Raw genomic sequence first — 22,605 nt, forward strand, 5'->3', positions numbered from 1 at the left:
CAAGTGAATGGAGTCCTATGCTGCTTAATAAAATACAGTGTAGAGTAAATAACTGCCTTCAGAAGGGAGACAGTCCAGAGTTGTAGTATGGATGGAGTAAGCTGTAGCTCGTTGGTTTTATGACTGATATGGGTTTTTTTATCATTTGTTTTTATCCTTCCAGTTAAAACCAGACAGCACTGTTCTCAAAGAGCAGTGAATCTATTTAATGATACCTTTAATAATCTCCTCTTCCCCTTTGAAAGCGCTGTTTGAGAAACAGAATGTCTCTCTCCCACTAAAGGCTGTCTGCCAACAGTCTTTCATCTGTATCCCTTTCTGATTCTGCAGTCATTTACCCATTTGAAGCACTTGCTTTTAGAACATGCAATTTTTAGCTCCTGGCTGTCAAGATGAGAGAAATCAACATGAATTGCTGGGGTGAGTGACCAGGAGATGACAGTTGAAAGCCTTGGAAACTGGATGTTTCAGCCTGACAAGCAAGATGAAGTATGCACGAATGGGAAACTGCACAGAGCTTCTGAAGGAGGATCTGTTACAGGACCTCAAAAAAAAGAACATAAAGAGCGAATAAGGATGATCCTTTGAGGTAGAAAGAAATTATTTCCTAAGACTCATGTGGGAAACTTGTGTGAATGCTGCACAGGGCTCTGACTCTACAGAAACCAGTGGAAGAGCTCCAGCTGACCTCTTCACTGAGAGGTGATTGTTTTCAAAGCTATTTGCCTATGGACCTTTAAAGATAAAGACCAAGGAAGCTAAGTATTCTCTGAGGGAAGCCTCCCATCCACCTTCTTCTGCCTCCTACCCCCCAGCAGCACAGGGTAGTGGGGGCTGTGGACGATCAGTAACGCTTTGTCTTTGCTGCTCCTTCACCCTCACTCTCTTCCCTGCTCCAGTGTGGGATCCCCACCTTCCTGATCTGTGGGAAGCTCAGGACCAAGACCAGACTGCATTTCTGTAGGAATGGCTCCAGCATGTTTTGCCCATTAATTCTTCCAGTTATCTTTATCTCAGTTTCCTCCAGAACTCCATGTTGAGTGTCAAAAGGTCTGTTGTGGTTTAACACTGATAGGCAGCAAAGTGCCACGCAGCCTCTCTCACCCTCCCTCATCAGAGGGATGTGGGGCAGGAAATGAGATGCAGGAAAAGCTTGCAGGTTTGAGATAGGAGCACAGTAATAATAGAAAAGCATAGGCCGTGAATAGAAGCAAAAGAGGAAAAAATATATTCTCAACTTCCCATTAGCAAGTGATGTTGAACCAAATCCTGAGAAACAGAGCCTCAATATGCGTAGTGGTTGCTCTGGAAGAAAAATGCTTTCACAGTGAGTGTTCTCTTAATACCTTATGCTTTCCTCCTTATCTGACACCTCCTAGGGCACGTCAGCGAGTGAGCAACTTGTATGTGCCTAAGTAGGTAAGGAGTCTCACAGCAGGCAGTTTAGCTGGATTACCACTAGTCATTCAGTTTTTTAGAGCCTTGTTTCCCCCTTTCTCTATTGAGGTTTATAGGGCTTTCCCTCTTTCACAAAGTTGTGGTGAGGAAAAGCATTGAACACTGGAAAATTGCTGTAGCACTCCAGTGTCATCTTAGAACTACCCTTGACTACTGTTTGTTTTTTTTTTTTTTCAAAAAGGGAAGCAAAAGCCTGGGGCAGATCCCTTAGCCCTCTTGCTGCAGTGTCCTCATCTCCCAGTCTATTGATTGAACGGAGTATTAGTTTCTAAATGCACTGAGGCACAGATGCATCATGCATAGATGTTTCTCATTACACAGCCTGCCACGGCGATCTGCATGAACTGAAACAGTTAGAGATGTCAGCCCTGGACAGCAAAAGAACATACCATAGCTGTTCTACCCTAGCACAACCAAGGTTAAAACAATACCACTGCAGCGCCCACTCATTTTTCTTAGAGCTACTCTCCTATCCAAATAGAGATTAAGTTCACTGTGTCCTTACGAAGAGCCCTGTTATCAGACTGCATTTAGAATTGCAGAGGTCCAGGGAGAGCATAGGGTCCACAGTTTCAGTAAGGAACTCATGAGCATCATTTTCAAGCCTGTATCTCTTTTGTTTTCTGTTCTTAAACTCTCCTCTGTTTCCCAGAAATGTGTTCTGCTTTTCAGCCGTTTGTATTCATTCCTCGTATCTCTAGCATGCTGAGTGATCCCAGTTTCTTTATGTCCTGTCCTTGTTAGCTTAACCTCTAGGCATTTGCGTTGCTTCACCACTATTGGCAAGCTGTAGCTGTGTGATTCCTTGCCTCTTGCTAGCACTTTTACATCATTCTGTGCTGTTTGTAGAATATCTGAATTTTACATTCCTTTTAATTCTAGTAAAAGGAAATGACCAAACACCAAGGAATATGGAAGAGGTCATTCTTCATTTGACATACAGCTTGTGTGAATGTTGCAGTCTATTTACACAGAATGCAGTGGTGCTGGGGTGCTAATTCTTAAGTATATGTAAAGCTGTGGTTATATGCATGTCTCCTTCATAGGGAGTTCCTGGCAATGTCTTGGAAAGGCAGCCCCTTGACAAGAATCCCTTTGCTTTGAGTGCACTCTGGCTGCAGCTGAATTAAGTCAACCATGAAGAAATTCACAAGGTCACTAGTCATCTTTTAAAGACTTCCATTTCTTTCACATCGCTTTAGTATTACTGACACTTCAAGGCTGATTGGAGATACCAAATTAGAACCCTAAGTAAAAAATCACCTCAGTTGTCTTGGAAGAGCAATATCTGGAAGGTGAGAATTTGCTTTTGCAAATGAATAAGTATCAGCACGAAGTAAGGAGGAAGGCAAGATCTGGTTCCAACTTCTGACCTTCTTATCAAGGATGCTACATTGATTTAAAAAATATAGGTACTTGTCCTTTGAGAGTCAAACTGCAGCAAGTAGTTACCATTAATCCTCACTTAGCTGTGTCACTGAAGAACCACCAATGAAGCTATTTGGACTTCATGAGCAGGTATAGTCTTCCATTTTATGTGAAAGCTGGCCATTATGGGTAGTAGCTCCTAATGCTAGTCTGATTTAAATATTGTCCTCTGTCTTGTAATCTGTTGGAAATGATGTCCATCTGGTAATGTGCTTTCAGTGCAGTAGCTAGGTTGTTGCTGCTTCTATTGTGGTGGTTGGCAGTTAACACCTTTAATCTAAGTGCCAGCACAAATATAACTGGGACAGGAATTTGGTTTTGGTTTCTAGTGGGTCCTGATAAAAATAGTTTTTTTTTTTGGTTTTGAGCTGTAATTTGGTATGGCTGTGTTTATGCTGAACTCTTTTGTCACAGCATACATGCATTTATTTATCAGGAAATTCCACCTAACTGGCCAAGGCGCCCATGAGGCGGGAGCCAAACATTGGCTATAGGCGCAGGGTTATGGTTGAACAGATAAAGCCTGTTTTTGTTGATAACAGTAGGCAGTTACTCAAATCTCCCCTTTTCTTTCTTATTGTAAATCTCCTTTCAGTTCATATTCCAGGACTCCCACTGGGCTGTGGCTGTGCTTCGTCTTGTTTTTCAGAAGGGGCCCTGAAGAGCTGGCTTGGTTGGCTAAGGGCTCTGTCACAAGACAGGCAGCTCTTTCAAAGGGTTTGTTTCTCTTTACTTGTTCTTTTAGAGTACGTTCCTAGAGTCTTTATTCCAGGTCCTTCCATGGACTCCTCACTGAGGCTTAAGGGATCAAGATCAAGACAGGAAGGTGTAAAAGGGGAGCAAATGAGCAGCAGGTTTGTGTCAAAGTATTAGTGCTGCCTGGATGGGAGAGGGCCTCTTAACCCAGTACGGTGTCCAAAATGCTCTGCCTGAACCATTCATTAGGAGTGCTGTGAAAGCTGCAAGGACAGGCAGAGGAGAAGGTCAGAAAGGAAGCCAGCTAGCCCTAGGCTGTGGCACCTGGAGTTGAGTTTTGGCTTCTTGATTTCCAGAGAGGTTGATCTTTGAAGCTGAAGGACCAAGCCCATTTCCTTTTTGTTTCAGAGCAGTTCTGGCTGCTAGCACGGAGACCTGGAGATGTCCACAATGAGATCCTCTTTCTGTCTTCCAAAAGCTTTCAAATTAATTTAATTATAATTAAAATAGGACTCCCTGCTGAAAGTCCTTTAATCTGTTGCAGATGCAAGCCAGGTGTTCCTGTGTGCGTTACTTTCTTTGTCCTTTCTACAATGACCTTGGTGCACCACTGGAGGCTGGTCTACCTCTTTTTGTGAAAAGCTGCTGCTTCCATCTGCCCTTTGATATTGAGACCAGTGGCTCTGCTTTTGATGCAAAAAAAAAATAACATCTTAAGATTTTCCTGAATTATCATTTTTTCATCGTGCTGCTTGCTAACTTTCTTTTAATGAATTCCATGGAAGTCCATGTGTTACTGTCTTTGGGCTGGAGCCTGGATGAAGCTTGTGGTGAAAAAAGCAGAAGTAAATTGAACCAAAGAGATGAAAAGCTCTATGCTGGTACAGTTACTGCCACATGCTTTGGAAAATAACACTGTTGGTGTCTTCAGTTTCTTTGCCCAGCAGGAGCCTTGCTCAGGACTGTGTTTTCTAATGCTTGCCATTGTGCTGTCTCACTTCCCAAGAGCTCTCTCATAGCATTTGCAGGAGGTGGCAGACACTGAACCGTATTACTTAACTGTTGTAAATACTCCTGTTCTCCATATCTACACTTTCTCCGGTTGTTCTATCCATTTTTAACACCTATTTAGGCTGCTGGTGTCTCTGGAAGAATACTCAACACGTAGCTGTCAGCTCAGGTCATATTTGGGCATCTTCCAACAGTGTCTTGGCAATCCTGTAGTACAAGATGCCATGCACAGTACAGCACTCAACAGCACATAATGTTAAATGCATAATGTAGAAGAGAAGGATATGCACAAAATTCTAATACCAGCTTATTCTCTATTGAAATAACAATATGTATCGCTCATCCAGCTCTGTTCTGGCATTTTTATAGTACATATTTAACATCGACAAAGATTAATTAATATTCCAGCTCTGAATGTGGGAAAGCAGGGTGGTTTTCTGTTCCAGTTGCTCATTCTTATTCATGAGCAACAGTTGAATTTTTGCAATTTCTGCCCTGTGTTCCAACTGAGTAACTTTTGGGACTGTAATATCGGTGTGTCCCACGAGGAAAGGGTGTAAAATTCTGAAGGAGGAAGGGAGCTATTTGCATTGATCACTGTGTGGGAAAGTGGCTAAGGGTAAATACAACAACTCCAAAGGGAATTGTGCAAGAGTCTGGAAACACCATTTCTTGAAAGGATTTGAATGCTGGGGAATTTCCAAAGTAAAACATCAGTGAAAGATGAGCGGGTCTACAGAGAAAGGGACAGGAAACAAACCCCAGAAGGCTGAATTTCTCCCACCCTGGATGCTGCTCCTCCATTTTCTGGTGAAGAAAGCACTTTCTTGTGTTCTTGCACAAGGAAAGGAAGCCATTAGGGAGCAATCCCTGTGTCTGTGGAAAAGTAGCTGCACCGTCAGCATAGTTGTACAGTCAGCAGTAACCCTCTTACTTTGCACCAGGACATGGCACGGGCTGTTTGTAGAGCTGCTTTCTCTCTGTGTTTCTTTTGCTCTGCTTGTGAAGTACATGAGGATTGTGAAGGCAGTTAAGATCCTACCGTTCCCACCTTCCTTTGCTGGAACAGGCTGCCCAGAGAGGCTGTGGATGCCCCATCCCTGGAGGTGTTCAAGACCAGGTCGGATGGGGCCCTGGGCAGCCTGGTCTAGTACCAGATCTGGAAGCTGGTGGCCCTGCCTGTGGCAGGGGGGTGGGAACTTGATGATCCTTGGGGTCCCTTCCAACCCAAGCCATTCTGTGATTCCCTTGTAGAGATCCCAGTGTGCAGCTTCCCCGAGAGGCAGAGCTCCTGCCTGAGCTCATTTGTTTCACTTTCATTAGAACAGCACCCAGCATTTGGAAAGTAATCATATTTTCAGAGTTAGCAACTTGAATTATTTTAGGAAGGACTTAAGGGTTAGATTTTGCTTAGGAGGGATACTGGACCCACAGCTGGGGTGGGAAGGCAGCAAGCTGCTGGGCAGCTCGGGTGTCCCCTTGTTCTGTGATGTGAGTGGGTGCCGGGTAGGAGCCTGCAAAACAGAAACTGGCTTCGGACAGAACTGTTCACGTAAATGCATGAATGAAAAGCAGCCCAAGCACTGCTGTGCTTAGCTAGAGAGGTGAATGCGTTGGTTTCCTGTAAGATGTATGATTTGGTGCGAAATTGCAGTGGGGATACTGCGTGTAAGCTCTTGTTGCTCAGAAACAGCTGCAGGAATAGGAGAGGAGGGGCCAGCCATCTTCAGAGGAAAATGGGATCAGTTTGGCTCTTTTTGTTTGTCCTCTGAGCACTCTTGCTCATTTTGGAGAGAAGATGAAATCCAGATGCTAGTCCTGGTCTTCATTCCTGACTCATGGATTTCAGCGTGATGAAACACTTGGAAAGACTTGCTCTACTCAGTACAGCTCTGCCATTTACCTGGGAATCCCAGAAAAGCCTTTTTTTTTTTTTCTTTCTTTTCAATTCTCAGTTAGGAGATCCACTCCTCGCTCATCTTTCTGAGAGCACGAGTGTGTTTTCAAATGTCCTCTTAAGACAAAAGTCCCTATTGTTTCTGTGTACCCTCAACTAAAATCAAGTACTTCAACAGAAGAAAAACAAAACCAAGTTGCACCAGCTGCACGAACAGCCTAGGGCAGCTGTAGCATCACAGTTGCTTGGGGCTTGGTGTATGCACCTCACCAAGTGTTTGCCAAACATCTCCTGTGTGGTGGCAGCTGGCTGCAGGAGGCAGGAGCTGGAGTTAGGAACCACAGTGATGGGCTAGGGAGGCTTGGGAAAGGACAAGCAGGCAGACTTGTGGTTTTTGCCACAATTTAAATACTGTTCTTTGCATCTCCATTCCATGCCTGAGGTCCTGGGCTGTCTCGGGGAGGCTGTGCCTGAGCAGGGCTTAGCTCTGTTGAGCACAGAGGCTCCTTTCTGCCTGCACTGCTCTCAGCCTCTAATAGCTTGGCCCAGCACGAGGCTCACAGGTGTTCCAGCCTCCCCTGGCTGGGTGTAATGGAACCACAAAGGTTTCCAAAGCCCCGTGTGAGGTTAAAAAGGACAGCTCAAGCTGACCTAAAGGCTCACCACTGCTCATGCAGGGCGATCCCTTTGAATTTCCCCTCTGTGCTTGTTACACCTCCTCTCTCCAGGAATTTGGCTTTTACCAAGCTCCTTCAGTTCAAGTCCTTGTGAGCTCTCAGGGCAGATCTCAGTATTTCAGATGCGATTAGATCAAGGGACTTCCAGGCTGAAGAGGAGCACTGAGCAAACCCTGCTGTATGCAGCTCTCGCACTGACCGTAGCTGGGAGCACTTGACCGTGCCTTTCTGCCTTGCAAGCTCCTCTGCTCCCAGCTCAGCAGTGCTGAGATGCGTAGGTCAAGACAGCCAGAAGAGAGAGTTATGCTGTCTTTGAACTTCCTGCTCTACACAATGGCCAAAAGAGAGCAAAAGTCTTGTGGACGAATGGCTGGGGGCAGGCTGTGAGGCTGTAGGTCAGTCTCTGTTGAGATTAATGGGAGTGCTTCCCGTCAGTGTCAAGTAAGGTCTTCTAAAGAGAATAAATAACTGTGCTAAGGTTCTGTAAAACACAACGATGGCAGAAGTAGAGAGGAGAGAAGAAGGGAAGAGAAAATTAGCTGTTCTCTGCTTTCAGATGATTTTCTCCTGTATTCCTACCTTGCTGAGAACAAGCAAGACCTCAGGTTCTCAGCCACTATGGAGCAGATGAGCCCTGCTGACAGCAGAGCAATCCTCTGATTTTTTTTTTTACCCAGCTGACAACCTGGCTTAGAAGCTTGTGTACTGCTTGGTGTCCAACATGAATTTTAAACAAATACATTGGATTTTAATTCTGATTCTTGGCTCTGATGTCTTGGCAACTGTCTTGTTCATTAGAAAACTAAACTGAGGCAAATTACTGAGTGAGCTGGGAATTTCTTTAGTTAACTCCGAAATGTAAATGAACTCCAAAATATAAATGACTCAAACTGTGATTCTTATTTTCTAGCCAGTTCTCTAACCCAAGCAAATCTTGCCTGAGCTGCAAGTGAGATTCCTTTGAACAGGAATTTACACCTCCCCCAGCAGCACAGTTCCACTCCAGCACAACAGTGCAGCAAGCAGAGTGCCAGCCTTTGGCATGGGGAGCCCAGCATTAGGCATGGGCTTTTGCAGCCTGGGATCCCAGAGAGCACCCAAGAGCACTGGCTTGCCAGAAATCTTTTGAGTTGGAAGGTCTTCATTTGTTGCAAGCACTGGCAGAGCAGATGTTTATTATTTCTACTGTCATACTGTCTCAGGATTGATCAGGGCTGTTAGTCATTGACCATCATGTATATAGTGTACAGCATCTAAAACGTCCCTAAAAATGGATGTTTTCCCCAAGGGCATGTGGGTTTGAGCCCACATGTTTACTGACTTCTTTATAACATCACAATAATTCTTTTTAACTTCAACAGTGTTTTGTTGTATTGAATAATAGAAAAATTCAACTGGAACAGTATCACAGACTGTGTCTCACTGAGGTCTTATAAAGCATACAATGGCAGTTGTGTAAGTTGTCATACATAGATAGATGTGTATTTAATTATAAAATGCATTTTATTTAATACGTTCAGCAAGCTTAGTACTTTCAAGTAAGTTAATACACTCCAGAGATATCCTTTATGGTTGCACCCAGAGTACTTTTGCCTAGTTTAGTCAAAACAGAGTTCAGACATTTACTCTTGGTGTCTCTGGATGCACAAAAGACTCCCTTTTGTTTCCTACCATCAGTATTTCCAGCTACTGCAGTAATTCTACTAATGAGGTTTAGTCTTTAAGAGTTAAATACTGCATCAGGTGGTTTCACATCTAATCTTGAGCGTGGCTGCTCTGTTATAGGAAGAATTGAATGCTGACACAGAAGTGCATGAGTAAGCCTAGAGACTGTTTCAATAACAAAAGAAACAGAGTTTGGTTTAAGTGAATTTAGGGGAGATCATGGGTTTAGTTTTCATCACAAGTACGTGAAAAGTTCTCCAGTAGCAGGATTTGCAATTTCTGAGTATCTTTTTTTCCAGTGTCTAAACACTGTACAGACAATTTTCATGGGAGCAAATCATGGCCATCGGTAAAGAAAATTTGCTTGTGTGCAAAGAAAGCCATTTGCAAAGGTTAGGGTTTCCATACCTGGTGCATCATGAGCACCAACATCTGTGGCCTGCATCCTTTGATAGGTCTCTTAGAAGATCTGAACAACAAATTCATAGAGTACTGCCTCTCTTTTTGTTATTTGATTATCATATAAAGACAAGGATGTTTCTGGATTGTAGCATGATTAGAGGAGGAAACAGTGTATGAAGTGCATCCAATTTGGCTTTGGCTGCATGCTTTTGGAAACTTTCCCAGATTCTTATCCAACCATTTAAACTTAATTTAGTGTTGAGAAATATAAAATACGCTTAATAATTACGGTAAGAGCAGAGTGACTGCAGACACTGCTCTGCGGTCAAACACCAGCAGAACGAGGCATCCCCTTGAGTGTGTTGCAATGTAATTTGAATAGTGCAAAGACAAAAGGCAGAGAAGGATGGTCAGAACACTAGCATGAGAACATCTTGAGTTTGGTGCGTACACTGGGTTCTTTTAGATTATTTTTATCAGAGATGAGATGAAGAGCGATAAATTGAGGGTCAGTATCGTAGCTTTTCTCTGCTGAGTAGACATGTCTGGCTTTCTGTCCAGTGATGTCCTTGTCCTTCCCTCAACCAGTGGAAAACTGTGCTGAAGAAAAAGAGGCATGGAGAAAACACAGTGCTTGGGACGTCATTTGTGCCACAAGCCTCCCCTTTTGCTGCAGACAAGGCAGTAAACCTTGTTTTCTTGATGCTGGCCCTGTACTGCCGTGGATCCTGCTTCAGCAAAGCAACCTCAGTGCTCTCAGAAGGCAGCTCCTTGATTTGCATCTCCAACTTTATTTTGCTGCCTGAAAAGTGCATGTAGAGCACACACAGAGGCTGGCAAACTTTGGGATCATCTCTTCATGTCCAGGATGCTGAGGCTGGATGTGAGGGCTGCCTTCCAACCAGCACCCAGCCATCCTTTCCAGCTGCCATCTGACACCAGCTTCACCCTCAGCGTGAGGAGCACGCGTCTCCCACAGACCCAGCCCAGGGGCTGAGAGCCTCCAATACCTCTGCAGTAAGCTGCCTGCAAGGGAATTTCAACTCCTCCCCTCTATGGTGATGCTATGCCCTTAAAATGTGAGGTTCTATACCCCTTAGTGATTTATGACGATCTATAGGGTAACTGGGGTGTTTGTGTTAACCTTATTAATGCCTGTACTTCGGATGTTAAACAGATTTCAAACTTGGTCTCATTTGAAGTGTCGGAAAAAGTTGTAGTGGGACCCCAAACAGCATAAGGAACAACATGAAGATTCTGTGTCTATAATAATAATAATTTAAATAATACTAAAATATGTTTAATTAACAGCACAATTTAAATTATATAGTCAGTGCAGACTTTGCAGCGTAATATGGTCAAAGCTGGGAACTGCACCAAGAAGACTGTAAAGACTGTGCACTGAAAAAGGGAAGGAGGCTCAGCCTTCATTGCTGTGTGTGTGAAGGGTTTGCCAGTGGGAGCTGTCTGTTGCAACGGATCCCAAACCCATCTTGGCATTTCCAGAAGTGATCTGGGGGATAATGCTCTCTGCTCCCTTTCTTGCCGCTTCCAGGACTCCTCCTTGGCAGTGCAAGTGTTATTTGTCAGATATCCAGGTACAGGTACCAAATTTCAAAGCAGTCTGGAGAGTGCAGTTAACTTCTCCGTGGCATTTGATGAAAGCATATGGGCAAAATCCACTTGAGTCTCTTGGTGGCCAAGGTTTCCAATTACTTACAGGAGATAATTTTCCCTAAACCCACTGCAACTGATTCCTAACATGTTATGGAATAACATGTAAAGAAAAAAAAAATGAATGTGAAAGTCACACTGAGGTTGAGAAAGGTGATGAGATCAGGGATGTTTTTGCAATGGGGTGAAATGCAGAGTCACATTAGAGCTGTGGAGGCTTGTTGGCAAATATACCTGGCATTTCTAAGTCAGATGGAGACACAGAGACCAAGAAATGATTCCCCAGGGGCCATGGTTTATCTTGGACAGTACTGCATATTTTTCTTGGAGTATTCTCACTTCCCCCAGATAACCTTATGGGAAGACACAACTACAGAAAACACACGCTTATCTATCAAATCCATTTATTGGGGTATGATATGTGAAATAGCATTACTTAGCTATGAGGTGCAGTTCAGTGGGTGCAAGTTAGGAGTCCGTACTGGAATACAGCAGTAAATGTGCCCAGCCTAATCCTCCTCCAAAATTTAGCTGGGAAATGATCACAGATAACAGTTTAGATAAAGGCAGCAGGCAGATACAGAGCCTTATCTTTAACTTTTTGAGTGTGAGAGGAACTGTGTGACTGAGAGGCTCTTTAAGAGCTAGCTGGGGCCAGCTGAGCTGTGTAGTCATTGTGCTGCTAATCAGCGGTGTGCTGGGAATCTGCTCTGTGTTATTCAAGAGCCCTTTGCTTCCCAGGTGCTGTGATTGCTGAGTGATCCAAGCTGGACCCCAGAGCTTTTAACTCTGAAGCTGTGTACAACTGCAAAACTGTGCTATTTTATTAAAGCAACTTTGTTCTGCTCTTTTACAGATGTGTAGTGTGGACAATGGCAAGATTTAAAGCAAGTCATTAAGAAGGATGGAGTAAGCTACAAGGTAAATATGAAAGTTCCAGCTTTGTATTTCTTAAGCGATTAGCTTTCACTTCTTTGAGGAGCCTTGTGGAAAGAAAGTATCCCCCGAGCAATGCAGGATCGGTGCTGTGATTATCCCAGTGATTCAGCACGTGGGCTGCCTCTGCTTTGTAGTTTGCTGCGTGTGGTAAGAGTGGAAGGACAGGGAAAGTGCTTGAAGCCAAAAAGCATTGTGGAGATTTCACTTGAAGTGCTCCAGCAATGAATGCGTTAAGCGTTTTCATCAGAGACTTTAAAAAAAAAAAAAAAAAAAGTGGAGGGACATACGGAGGATTTGCCAGAAAATAAGTTTATAAAAGAGAGTGAAAGCTTCTCTCACACACAAGAGAGCAGGGAAAAAAAAAGGGCACCGTTACCTTTGTCTCGGCTTTTCATCTTGAAAATGTAATTGTCGATCACAGGAAGCAGAGCCCGCTTTGGTGAGACCTCCCTCCCATCACTGCGGGATCCTCCACTTCCCCCGGCAGCGAAGCAGGCGCCTTTGCAGGAGGACTGGGCACTTCCCAGCCGCCTCTGGCCGTGCAGGAGTGGACATGATGACAAGAAGGATCTGCTGCCTGGTGCTGCTGGCCCTTGGGGTGCTGGCGGCGGTGGTTGTGCTCCTGGTCACCCTGACTCAACCCAGGTGTGGTCCTGGGCAGTACCTGCACGGTGCTGTGGCTGCTGACACCGAGACCTGCTCTGACATCGGCCGGTACGTGCACAGACCTCTTGATTTGTCGGTTCATGTGTTGTGTGTGCCATGGGCTTGGGCTGGCAGGCAGGTACACGCAGTGCCTGGGAGCGAGCTGGGTTTCTGCCCCATCCCTGCTCCTGGGGCTGAGGAGAGGTGCTGCTCCTTGGATGCTTATTGACAGCAGAGCAGCTCGGAAAACAGATGGGGATCTGCTTCTGATGCTTATCTTACTTACCTAATGTCACGTAAGTGGCCCATGGGAAGGTGCAAATATTTATAGAATGTGAACGCACGGTTATTTTTAACAGAGGAAAAAAGAAATTAACTGCTTGCTTCATGGTGCTAAGTCTGTTGGGTAAATGGGTGAGGAATTTCTTGTGAGTTGAGAGAGCTGCAGCCAGGCTTCAGCAGGGGTGAGGAAGGCAAGCAGATAGATGGGGTAAGGAGGAGTGGGCAGCCCAGCCTTTAAGGAGTGCATTTCTGGACCAGAGCCTGCAGCAGGCATATCTGCTATCAGGAAGGGCACTGTGCATTGGAAAGCAAAGTGCAGATGTAATTGAAATTCAACCAAGACTGTGTAAGTATAGAAGACATACTTACGTTGCTTGGAAGGAAAGATGTAGGTGTAAAGAACATCTTCTAGCTGCCATGGTCGTAAGACTTTAGTTTGCACAACAACTTCTTTCTCACGCTATTCTAACTCATAACTTTATTTTTAACTCTTACTATTGCTATTACTTCAGTTCTTAAACCTTTGCATGCATGAAAGTGGAAGGGTGGGACTTACCTTTACAAGCTCTATGCAGCAGGTGTGGATGCTGAAGCTGCGTGCTCTACCCTGTGGCTGGAGGAGTGAGGCAGGGGTTGGTGTCATTGCACCACACTTCTTGTTGTAGTTTGTGCAGAGACAAACTGACACAGCGCTTTTGAGTAGCTGGAGAAAGTGCATTGTGGCTATGCATATGTCAAGGAGTGAGATTTTTTTTTATGCTACACCACACATTAGGCCTCCTGCTTAATCTTGGCTGGGATTTTTAGCTTCACACGGCAATTTTGTCACAGCAGTAGCAATAAAATCCAATTTCTCCAAGCAGTCTTAGCCATTAGGTCCTGCTGTTGCCACTTGTGAGCTTCCTCTTCGTTTTCCACCTAACTTCAGCAACAGAGAAGGAGTTGGTCACAGCCAAGCATCTTCCTGTGCACAGCCCTAGTGCCTTTCCATACTCTGCCCAGCCAGTTAATTGAGTGGCTTTGAGATTACAGCAATGCTGTTGACTCCTGTTCAGTAATAATTGACTCCCAAAGTCATGAGATGTAGGAGGGAGGAAGCAAGAAGAAATAATCAATTTGGGGTTGTTCTTTTGGCTTTTTTAGTAAGTAGTGTATTTAGGTCTTCACTCTTCTTCTGCAATTATGCCAACATTTGCAAATTTTTACACTGTCTCTTTGGAGTTCCGCTGATGCAAAGAGTTGAGGAGTTAAAAGAGCGTAATGAATGATGAGATTCCCACTGGCACAAGAGTTGGGACTTTTACTGCAAATCCTGAGTCCCTCCTGGGCCCTGTGCTACTCATGTCTGCTTGTTCGTACGTTTACCCTACATTACCCTATGTGCTGCTGTTAGAGCCTATACAATCACTGCTGTTGCTCTTCTCATCCTACCAACTGCAGTACCCACTCCATTACCCCCTGCTCCCAGACTGTTCACCCCTACAGGCTGCTGCCCCAAGCCTGTCTCTGCAGCTCAGTCACTTTGCTCCTCTCCCATGCCCTCTGTGTTTGAGGCAGAACGTGGCTGGCCTTTCTCCTTGCTAGCCATGTCTGGGGAGTGCTGGGTACCAAGTACCATCATTACTTTATTGTTTTCTGAGACCCAAAGCCATGATGAACAGACTTTTGGGGGACTCTGTGCTTTGCCCCTGCAGCTCGGAGATGGAACAGGCTAATTTCTGCTGTCACTGCTGAAAAATCACGAGAGAATTAATCTACCAAAGATGGATAATGCGTTCTTGACACATATTTACATAAATATATAATACATAGATATATATAAAATAAAAAGCATCAAGTTTACATTTTTTCCCCCTCAAAGCAAACAGCTTTGCTAAATAAAAGCGAGTTGTTAGAACTGAAGACCGACCACTCCTAGCTTCGTATATGCGCACTTAAAATTTTCTAAAGGAATGTAATAATAAGTAAAATAAGCAGAACAACTTTCCTCAAACTCATTTTTGCTGATGCTTTTAGTGGAAACATCTGTAAAGAGTAACCTCCGCAGCACCATGGGAAAAACAAACTAATTGGGCTTCATGGCGCAGTTATATAATCAAACGAAAACAACGAGATGTGTTTGAACCTATCAGCTCTGCCTGACTGGTGAGAGTGGGAGTAATGGCAACCAGTCCCTAGAAGCAAGTGCACAGAGAGATTTAGTACTGACACTTTGTCCCTGCTCTCACCAGTGACTCTGCTGTCCCTCTGTCTGCTGGGGCCCTGGGCTGGCCCCTGGCCGTCTTTTTTATCCTGCAAATCCCCCTGAGCTCCCGGAAGCCCATGCAGGGGATGCTCAGAGAACCTCCAAGTTCAGGGTGGGCTCGGTGCCTGAAACGTTTGAAGTTAAAAGCAGCACCTAATCTCTAACCTCCTTGTAAACTTTATTCTTTAATCAAAAATCTTATTTCCTTTATTAAAAAAAACCCTCCAAACCATATGCTCTGCTGTCCAATTTGCAGTGCGTTGTCGTTAGCAGTAATGACATTTCTGGGGTGTTAGGTGATGGTTTGAGAGGCCGATAAAGCAGAATCTTTGTGCTCCCATAACAGAGCCTTAAATGAACTTAATGAGAATAACTGAACCAAACGTCTTGCGCTAAGAGCAGTAGTGTCTTTTAATAAGTGGGATGGTGAGCTGGGGAAAACATCTCAAGATGCTTCTAATTCTGAATTCCACGATTGCTCAGCTGTGAAGGAAGGCGCAGCGAGGGAACCACATAGCTCTAATTCCTTATTACAAATGGAGAGAGGGGGAGTGGATCCATAACTCCCACTTGCTACTTTCTCTTAACTTGTGCTGAGCTGTCATCTTCAGGCTTCAGTTTCCCATCTCTGGAGACAGTGTTTGTGTATGCTAGGGTTGTGTGAGGTTGAACTTTCTGAAGTTTTTGTGCAACTCTTTGGCTCCCTGCAGAAAGCCAGCAATCTCGGCAGCCCTCCAGCATCATCATCCTTGCTGGCAGGTCCTGTGCTAGACTGGCTCTTAGCTATTGGCGCCTGATTTCCAGTGCTGAATGAGATTGAATCTCTTGCTGCAGATGGTTTTACTGCTAGAAATTGGGGACCGAAAGCAAATATTGAGCAACTGATGAGTGTCCGTCATCTCAGGCCCAGTCAGAGGCCCTACTCTGGCAAAAACTTACCCTTGAATGAACTTTAGTGAGGAGGGATGGGAGGCTGAAGGAGAAGACAGGGAAGGTTTTAGGATGTGGATGTGGTACCAAAGTCCACCTCAGTAGTTTGTCCTCGTGTCAGGAAGCCATGAGAAGACAGGAGCTGATTGCCTGGCAGCAAGCAGTACACAACCCCGTGTTCTCTCCTGGCAGCGGAGGAGTTTTTTTCCATCAACAGCGCAAGAAGCATTTTATTCCCTACCAGTCTGCTGTTTGAACTCTGCTACCCGCTGCTCTGCACCCATGCGTTTCCCGAATGACAGACACGAGAGCCAGCATGAAGCCAGGGAGAAATTTTGGAGAAGGGCTCGTTCTCAGCAGTGAGGTCTGCTGCAGAGAGGTGAGCTGACCTGACCTGGCCCAGCAGCTGCCTCAGATCTCACGTCTCCAGCGCAGCGCAGCATTAAACCCTGGGAACTGGCTTCCTCTGGAACAAAGACCCCCACTGAGGACAAGGCACTGGGAGGGTGAGAATTTAAAAGCAAAAAAATGTTTGTTTCCTGGGAAGCTGTCCTAGGCAGAGGATCTGCTGCGAAAACCCTTTTCAGTGATGACCCAGCAGCATTCCTGAAAAATCTTTATATCCCAAAGGATTTGCCTTCCATTCTTGTATTTTAACAGTTCTCAGTTTGGTAACTTTTTTTTTTTTTTTACAGAGACATCTGTTGCTTTTGCTCCTGGTAAATCTTAGTCAGACAGCTGCTATGTAACGGGTGGTCTTAAAGAGGAAAAAAATTAAAATTAAAACCCCCAGTATTTCAAGTGTGTTTAAAATGGCATCAGCTCCTTCTAGCCCAGAGCAGAATTTCAGACTTCAGTCCAGCGCTGCTCGACTTTGCGGCAAGGAGGGCGTGAGGAAGTGCCATTATTCACCCTTCCTGCGTGGGTAATGCACTCTTTCACTGCTGCTGGAGCAAGTCCTGATTGTTAACATCCTCTTCTATAAGGAAACGCTATTTCTGCTCCTGACTTTAAGGAAACGCTGTTAATGACAAAACCCTAAACCTGAAACTAAGTGGCAGGAAGGATATTGTTATCAAATTTTCCAGCTGTAGGGCTAAGTTGTCTCCAGAGAAACCTGATAAGGTACCAGACTGCTTTGCTTGTAGGGTTACATTTCTCTCTGCGGTTTTGCCTTATAATTAAGATATTTGTAGTGGTGATCCAAATGAAGGAAGGTAAACTAATAAAACAGGGCGTGCTCTGCCAGTCTGACTGGCCAAGGAAGATATAATGGCCCTGAATTCCCCAGACATCACTTCCAGGGAAGTGGCAGAGCTCTGGCTGAATGCAGACAAGGAAGTCAGGCATGGGGAGCTGAGCGTGATATTCCAAGGGCTGGATCAGAGAATGTTTTTCTGTGTCTTTCAGATAGGTTGGAGGGAGAGTGGGAAGCTGTCGAGACTGGGAGCCAGTCTGCAGATAGCAGAGTGTGGCTGTGGGCCTTGGGCCCTGTTCTGATCATGGGGACACACATCAGGCCTCAGAGGTAGAAGGGTAAAGCAGCTCCAAGGAAGTCATTAGTAACCGTGACGAGGATTTGGTTTTACCCTTGCTGGGATCAGTGACTTCTGAGCTTGAGCGAAAAGCCTGACTGTAAGGCTTCTTTTTCCTTATCTGTCCCGTGTCCTGGGACCCAGGAGTGCTGGGATGTCAGGGACATCCACCTCCCCAGGGCCTGGAAACAACATCAGTGTAGTTGGTGAGCCCCCCAAGGTATGCATGTTTGAGACCTGGGGCTGGACATGCTTCCTGCTACGCTCTGAAGAACCAATGTAATGCCTAATCTGGGGGAGAAATCTCAGCTTTCCTTCTCCCTAACCCTTGTTCCCCACAGAAACGCTGGCAAAGAACCATGCTCAGCATCCTGTAACCCATCCCATCTGACATGTTCTCAGATGTTGTGCACTGTGGAGGTGGGTGGGAAGCCTTATTGTCCATCCTGTGCTGCTCGCTGGAAGGCAGCAGGCACCTGGGAAGCCCCCCTTCCCTGGAGCAAGAAACAAGTTTGAGTGCATATTGTTAGATGTGGTATTAGCTGCCAGAGGTGACAGTGGCAAACAGCTGCCGCAGTAGTTTGGAATGCAGAGCGCTTTCGGAACAAATGGAAATCCTTTCTTTCTCTTGTTGTCTTGTTTATATTGCCGAGTGCGCTTAATGGGTTGTAGTGACCAAAGACAAAGCAAAACACGCTGGGTTTTCCTGTGAAAAGGTGTCCGTGTGTTGGCTGCTGCTGGTATTTGTGCTCTGCCATTGTGGTAACACCAAGAAGTCTCAGCCAGGAATTAGGGCCCCACCACGCAAGGCACAGGGCAGAGATTATCTCCGTCTTTCCTGCCTTCCTGAGGCGCTCACAGTCGTGGGTGTGACCCGTCTGAAAACTGTCAGGTAGCAAGGCAGGACGGAGTCATTCAGAGCTCATAAACAAGCACTTAATTAGCCTGGGGCAGTGCTGCTGAGTCGACTGATGGAATGTTCTTCTCCCACTTGTTCCTTGCTGCTGTTAGGGGTTTTGTGTCTCTTTCACCAATGGCAGTCATAGCCCAGGTCTCTGCTCCCAGGAGAGGTCTGTTACCATAACGGCCAGATGCACCTTTCCTGCTCTTTTGTCCTCCCTGATCTCAGTGGGAGCCAGAGTCGTAACTTGTGTTATTCTGGCTCTGTTTTCAGTTGGGAGTGTTGGAGGGTGGGAGCGTGCATAAGCTCTTGTTAAGAAACTCTCAGGTTTGTGTGCCTTGTACTTATGGCAGTGCATCAGCAGCAGTTAGAGGGTGTTTTCACGCATAAACAAGTATTTGGCAACACCAAATTATCTTAGCACCATCCAGAAGCTGCAAACAGGCCACGTAGGCGTACAAACATTAAATATGTTTATTGTTGCCACCTTTTGGAGGAGGAACTGCTCACCTTTTGCAGCAGGCAGCTAGCTGTGACACAGAACCGACAGGGATCCTCACTGGGGAGGGCTTCTCCAAGCTCAAGTGTTTCTGGAGACATAGTGAGAAAGAGAGACAGGAGGGCCTCGGGGTGACAGACAGCGTAGGAGTGCCACCTCTTACATACCTGGGAATGCTTCTCAGGCTTTGGGAAAATGACAGCAACGTGTCTGATTTTCCTCGCTAACATCTGATTGCACTGCATTACGTTTAAAGTTGTTTTTCACTGTAAGTTGTCTCTGGACTTCGCTTCTCCCTGGCACTAGGCTTTGTATGTGGGCTCAGAGGACCACTGTCCCGGGTCAGTGTCGTGGTCCTTCTCTCCACTCCTTTCCCAGCTTGCTAATATGTTCCCAGGCCTCCTGCAGGCATAACCCTGAGCCTCAGTCACCACTCCCAGGGCAGCAGCCAGGGAGCAGCTTGCTGCTAGGAGGCTGAAGGCTGTGCAGGGCTGCAAACAGAAAGCCCCGTGGTTCCCTGCGGTGGTTTCATTTCTCCCCAGTTGTCCACATACCATTTCCTTGCAGGCAGCGGGTCCAAGGTCACTTAAACAAGGAAAGCAATCAGTGTATCTGTGGGTAGCATCCTGTTATCAGCCCCAGCAGGTCCAAACGACAACAATGGATGTGAAATAAACAGCAGTCCCTCTATGTGCTCTGTGTTCCTGCCATGGCCTCTGGGAGCAGTTACACTCCAGTAAATGAACTGTTCCACTTACCATTCTGACTTTGCCTTCTCTAAGCAATACCCCAAGCTGACTGCTCAGAAACCTTCTAGACAAACAGCAGGGCTGGCCAGTGGCACGCTGCATGAGGAAATCCCGCTTCACCACCACCACGTTTCCACTGAAAGGGAAAGACTTTGTCACGGCTGTGCTCGAAGGACAATTTGTTGAGACATGTTTCTCCAGCAGAAATTCTCTGCTGTCAACGGCATGAGGCTGCCTTAATGCCCTTGTGTTTTTTGGTGTGGCTGTACCTAGGTAGTAACAATCATTTCATTGTGGTTTATTTATTTTTCTTCTCCTTGCTTGGTGTGGGTTTTTTTTGTACTTTTTTTTCCCATTATTTGACGATAAAAGAGGGTGGTGGGGGGATTTTTGTGCTGATACTACAGAAGCCCAGGAAGGCACGTTGCATAAACAGTGAAGTAAGGTTTGAATTTCATGCTAACTGAGACGGTGAGTCTCAGGAGTTTGCTTCACATGGACCCATTATTCCTGCTTCCGTATCTCTGGCCTGTTGACTAGCATATGCCTTTTTAATGGGAGTGGTAGGTGAGGCATCAGAAATCATTTGTTTGGCTCCCAGCACGTGGACGATCTCCCCTCTGTAGTGAGCATCCTCCTCTGTGTCTGGGAGCTCCTTCCCGTCCTTTTTTGTCAAGTGCATTTGTGAGCGGCTGCAGTTCCCTTTGTCTCAAGGCTCCTTGCCCAGAGGAAGACCAGCACCGTGCGGAGAAGAGGAGGCTCAGGGGAGGCCTCATGGCCCTCTGCAACTCCCTGGAAGGAGGCTGTGGTGAGGTGGGGGTCAGCCTCTCCTCCTGAGTAACAGAGATGGGGCAAGAGGGAATTGTCTCAAATTGAGCCAGGGGAGGTTCGGGTTGCATATTAGGAAAAAATTCTACTTGAAAAGAGTGATCAGGAACTGGAACGAGGTGCCCAGGGAGGTTTTTGAGTCACCGTCCCTGGAAGTGTTCAAGTGTAGAAGTGGTACTAAGGAAGATGGTTTAGTGGGCGGTATTGGTGGTAGGTGAATGGCTGGACTAGAGGATCTTAGAGCTCTTTTCCAACCTTAATCACTCTGTGATTTTCACGGGGCTCCTCCCTTTCATCATTCCTGGATTTTAACATTTTCCTTTTTTAATTCCCTTTCCACTCCAGGGACATCTTAAAAAGAGGAGGCTCAGCTGTGGATGCCGCCATCGCTGCTTTGATCTGCACATCTGTGATGAACCCTCAGAGTTCAGGCCTGGGTGGCGGAGTTGTATTTACAGTCTATAATGCAAGCACAGGTATGGGCCAGCCCTGCACTCTCCATGGTGAAAATCTTTCAAGTTCACTCAGAGTAATTTCTTTTCTATAAAAGCTGTATACAAAAACACACAGGATATACTTTTGCTCTTAATCTGAAGCATTAATTACAGGAGCTGTCCCAAAAGCTTTCCACACACAGAGCAGGGCTGAAGAGTGCAGTTGTTCACAGACAGTGTGTTAGGTGGTGGGGAAGGAGTTTGAATGTAAAATGAACTGACTTTGCCTCTCCTTGGCCTGTCAAGCAATACCAAGTTATATTTCAAAGTCAAAAATCTGACTGATCTGAGTGGTCCTGTCTGAGCTGCCACTTGGAGGGAGCACTGCCACGGCAGCAGCTGGGAGTGGAGCGAGGTGTATGTGCTGGCAATGAGGGTAGCAGCCCAGGGCTGTCACTGCTTTTGCAGAGCCCTTGGGGTAGGACTTAATAGGCTTGTCCTGCAGCAGCAGCAGCTCAGGCAGCAGCTGCTGCCATGGGGAGCATCTCACGTTATCACTGGTGTGGGTCAGACTCCCCAGAGTGGTGCTGAGACCTCCTGCCCCAGGAGATGCGTATTCTGTTCAAAAATCTGAATTTAGCCATTTTCAGGGCCTGCTGGGAAGTCCTTCTGTGTTTGGCTTGATCTCTTGCATTACTGTGTTCCTGCTTTTATGTTTTTAATGGTTTTTTTTAACTGCCTTGGCTACCAAAACCCCCCAGAGCTTATAGATGTTAACAGATACAATAACAATATCATAGTTTTAAAAACCTTTCCAAGTAGTATCGTGGAGTTGCAAGTCTGGAAATTCTCAGTTGTTTCTTAAGCAATAGCGTAATTTGGCAAAGCACCTATATTTTTTCCCTCTTTTGGCAGAGCCTCCCAACAAGCCTTCTCTTCTGCTACCCAAATTATCTTGCTGTGCAGAGCCCCATGCATGGCTCTCATGTGTGGTACAGTAGCACCATGGGCTCCTGCAACACAGACAGCTCTGCGGCCTGCGATAGAAAAAGATAGATAGAAGGCAGATAAGGAGAAGTAATTAGGCTACACCTGAAATACTAGAGCATGACTGTTTTCTTTTTTCTTTTCAAGTTTCCTAATACATAGATGTTACAAACACGATACAAACATGACGGCCTTGCCTCGCCATCACTTGGAAAATGGCCAATCAAGTAGCATGAGACCCAGGTTTTGTCTCTGACACATCCCACCCGCAGAGGAAATGCAGGAAGCTGCATCAGATGCGCAGTAGCATATCCCAGCTGCTTGGATACAGATGCACGCTGGTCTTGTCCCTGCACCTTTATTGCCTCTAGGCAGGCACTGCTCAGTCTGCTGGGCTTACTTGCTGTTTGATGTTCACCTGCCTTTTGGAAGAGACTGTCATGCGTTTTCTCCTTCTCTTTTCTAGGAACAGTCGAGGTGATCAATGCCCGTGAAACAGTTCCCCAAGAAGTTCCTCAGAATCTGTTGTCTGGCTGTGCTCCTTTACCCATCGGTAAGGACCTCAGAGTGTGTGGTGCACAGAAGTCAAGGTGGAGGAACTGGGGGCCTTACTATTTGCCTGAATTGCTGAGCTTCAGATCTGCTTAGCTGTCTATCTCTTTGTCACCTCACTGCCACTTGTGGTCACTCCACGTCCATTTGCTCTTACCAGCTGGCAGCACG

General features: G+C 45.8%; 1 protein-coding gene across 3 annotated transcripts in view; it reads left to right on the forward strand.

Annotated features, from left to right (window-relative positions):
- Positions 1-22,605, forward strand: part of GGT5 (gamma-glutamyltransferase 5) — a 35,919-nt gene that overhangs the window by 3,965 nt on the left and 9,349 nt on the right. Inside the window, exons 1-5 of one of the 3 annotated variants that reach the window (XM_021412520.1) lie at positions 11,509-11,649; positions 11,765-11,829; positions 12,269-12,561; positions 20,807-20,937; positions 22,349-22,435. In XM_021412520.1, coding sequence (XP_021268195.1) covers positions 12,401-12,561; positions 20,807-20,937; positions 22,349-22,435 — 379 coding nt within the window. In that variant the 5' untranslated portion in view covers positions 11,509-11,649; positions 11,765-11,829; positions 12,269-12,400. Of the gene's footprint in view, positions 1-11,508; positions 11,650-11,764; positions 11,830-12,153; positions 12,562-20,806; positions 20,938-22,348; positions 22,436-22,605 lie in introns of those variants that run through there. The other 2 variants (XM_021412518.1, XM_021412517.1) reach the window with 2 other exon arrangements.

This window comes from Numida meleagris, chromosome 14 (assembly GCF_002078875.1).
Source record: "Numida meleagris isolate 19003 breed g44 Domestic line chromosome 14, NumMel1.0, whole genome shotgun sequence".
NCBI classification, from domain to species: Eukaryota; Metazoa; Chordata; class Aves; order Galliformes; family Numididae; genus Numida; species Numida meleagris.